We start from the raw sequence: 2,500 nt of genomic DNA on the forward strand, positions 1-2,500 counted from the left end.
TATCATCGCTATCACTATCCTTATCATTATCACCATTATCATCATCATTATCATCATTATCATTGATGATATATCATTGTTGACATCATTATTATTACTATCATTAATAATGTAATTGCCAGTATCATTAATTACTATGTAGAGTATATTCATCATTATTACCAAGTCGCTGGTAATACCATGATAGAAAAATACAGAAGGGAAAATACGCAACGGGCTGAAGCCATGCCGGAAACCAAGCTATTTCCCTTCGAATATCAGTGGCTGGCTGTTGGCGCCGGGAGTTTTGAACTTTATTATTGACGATGGAGGGCTCTGGAAACACCCGTCTCGACTCTCTCTCTCTCTCTCTCTCTATCTATCTATCTATCTATCTATCTATCTGTCTATCTATCTATCTATCTACCTATCACTCTCTCTCTCTCTCTCTCCCTATCTATCTATCTATCTATCTATCTATCTACCTCTCTCTCTCTCTCTCCCTCTCCCTTTCTCTTTCTCTCTCTCTATCTCTATCTTTATCTATCTACTTATCTATCTATCTATCTATCTATACATATATATATATACATATATATATCATATATATATATATATATATATATATATATATATATATATATATATATATATATATATATATATCACTCCATCTTTATCCCTCCCCTTCTCCTTTTTTTCTCTCTCCTTCCCTCCCTTCCAACTTTGCACTCTCCTTCCTTCCCTATCTCTTTCTCTCTCTACGTAAGTATTCGCTTCGTCAAGTTTGATGGCTATGGCGAGCCTCTAAGTTCCGATCAAGAATCTGCATTTCTTTCTTTTTTATTTCACTCGCTGCCATAAAATCGTGATTATGCATGGCGCGGGATATAATGTTCCATGAAGATGATGTTGATTCTTCACTAATGGCAGTGTGTTTATCGTTTATGTTCATTTTCATCATAGCTCGTTAATCTGTCCATTTTCATCATCGGTTCTTGACTCATTTCATCATTTTACTTATATGTCACCGGCCTTTTTGTTGATTTATGTCCATATAACTATTCGTTTTACCTGTTTATTCATTTATTGTATTCTGCATTTGTTAACTGCATACTCCCTTGTACATTATTCACCACAGCTACAACTAACTGATTACCATTACTTTCTCTGGCTCTTCACCAGACTATATTATCATGACAATGGCCCTGTTCCACAACCCATCACAAGGATTTCATAATGCTAAATACATTAAGAATAGTGCTAGGAAGTGAAAACATGGTCATTCTCGTGAGTAACAATGTATATATATCAGGGAGGTACTGCATTATTTGTGTAATTCTGAAATGGTTCATTTAAAACACAGCCAGCGGTATCTCCTTACAATTCTCTTGTCATGGCGCAAATAATGACGCCCATATTTTGGTAAAACTATCTGGAAGATATGATCATAATGGCTTAAGACCATTTGATTCGAATTGCATTGTTTGTTGCCAAGTGAAATGGGATAGATAAAATTTCTCTTGGACAAACTGAATGCAATGATCAGGTCTTTTGTATATGGTGTTAATGAGTAACATAGAGCGCATTTTAGTACCATGTCACTAATTTGCTATATACGGGCTGTATTATTAAGATTTTGTTATTTCAATTTTCATGAAACAAGAGGTTATCATCATTATGTGATACTATATTCATCCAAAACAAATGACTCTTTCAGGAATTCAGTCGTTCGGGACTCTGACAGAGGGGCGTGGAATACAATATCCATCTGTATTTAGGGTACTGATGCATGGAATGAATAGGGAATACATTACTTGACCATGTAGAGTATGGTTGAGTCATTGTACAGCCACACGTAATGGTTGGGAATCGTCATCGTCTGGAAGGTCACCTGCTTTGCGTTCTTGAAGAAGCTGTCAGGTCTCCACAGGTTATTCAGCCACTCTACCTCCAAGAGCCTAGAGGGAAAAAAACATTTCGTTAATAAAGTTCCCAATGTTTATGTTTATTCTGATGTGACCATTAGTGTGAGTGTGGGGGACTATGTAACCTTACCTGGGTATGAAAAAGACAATGATGTCGATAAATCAATCAGGGGTTCCAGACCAGCCACAATACACTTAATTGCTCATATCTACAGGCGTACGTACATCGTCACTGTAACACGTCTTCCTCAAGGAACCAATTTTCTCCTATTGATACACTATTCCAATATAGCAAGACCCACGTGGGAAATGACAGCCCGCCATGAACCAACTCGGCTGGTTCTTGAGAAAATGAGACGACACGAAGACTTCACTTCGAACTTCTCTTAAACTCTTCCCCAAATTCGCCATTACCCAAACTCTCCATATTCACGCCTTCGTGTCTCGCCGTGCGCCGAGCAAACGACCATTCCTTACAGCTGCCACATCGCTCCTCGATCCCGGCAGCGAGGGAGCCATCCTCTCGACGAACGCCGCAGTCAACCCGACGCTGATTAACGCGCAAGCTAGTCGTCGTTGCAGGTACCTTGTGT

At 38.6% G+C, this 2,500-nt stretch overlaps 1 protein-coding gene across 1 annotated transcript in view; it reads right to left on the bottom strand.

Moving 5' to 3' along the window:
* LOC122267592 (uncharacterized) overlaps positions 1-2,500 on the bottom strand; it is a 35,130-nt gene that overhangs the window by 16,625 nt on the left and 16,005 nt on the right. Inside the window, exon 3 of the mRNA XM_043037636.2 lies at positions 1,797-1,940. Coding sequence (XP_042893570.2) covers positions 1,797-1,940 — 144 coding nt within the window. The remainder of the gene's footprint in view (positions 1-1,796; positions 1,941-2,500) is intronic.

This window comes from Penaeus japonicus, unplaced genomic scaffold (genome assembly GCF_977035675.1).
Source record: "Penaeus japonicus unplaced genomic scaffold, GWHDUDI00000001_assembly GWHDUDI00000028, whole genome shotgun sequence".
Lineage (NCBI taxonomy): Eukaryota > Metazoa > Arthropoda > Malacostraca > Decapoda > Penaeidae > Penaeus > Penaeus japonicus.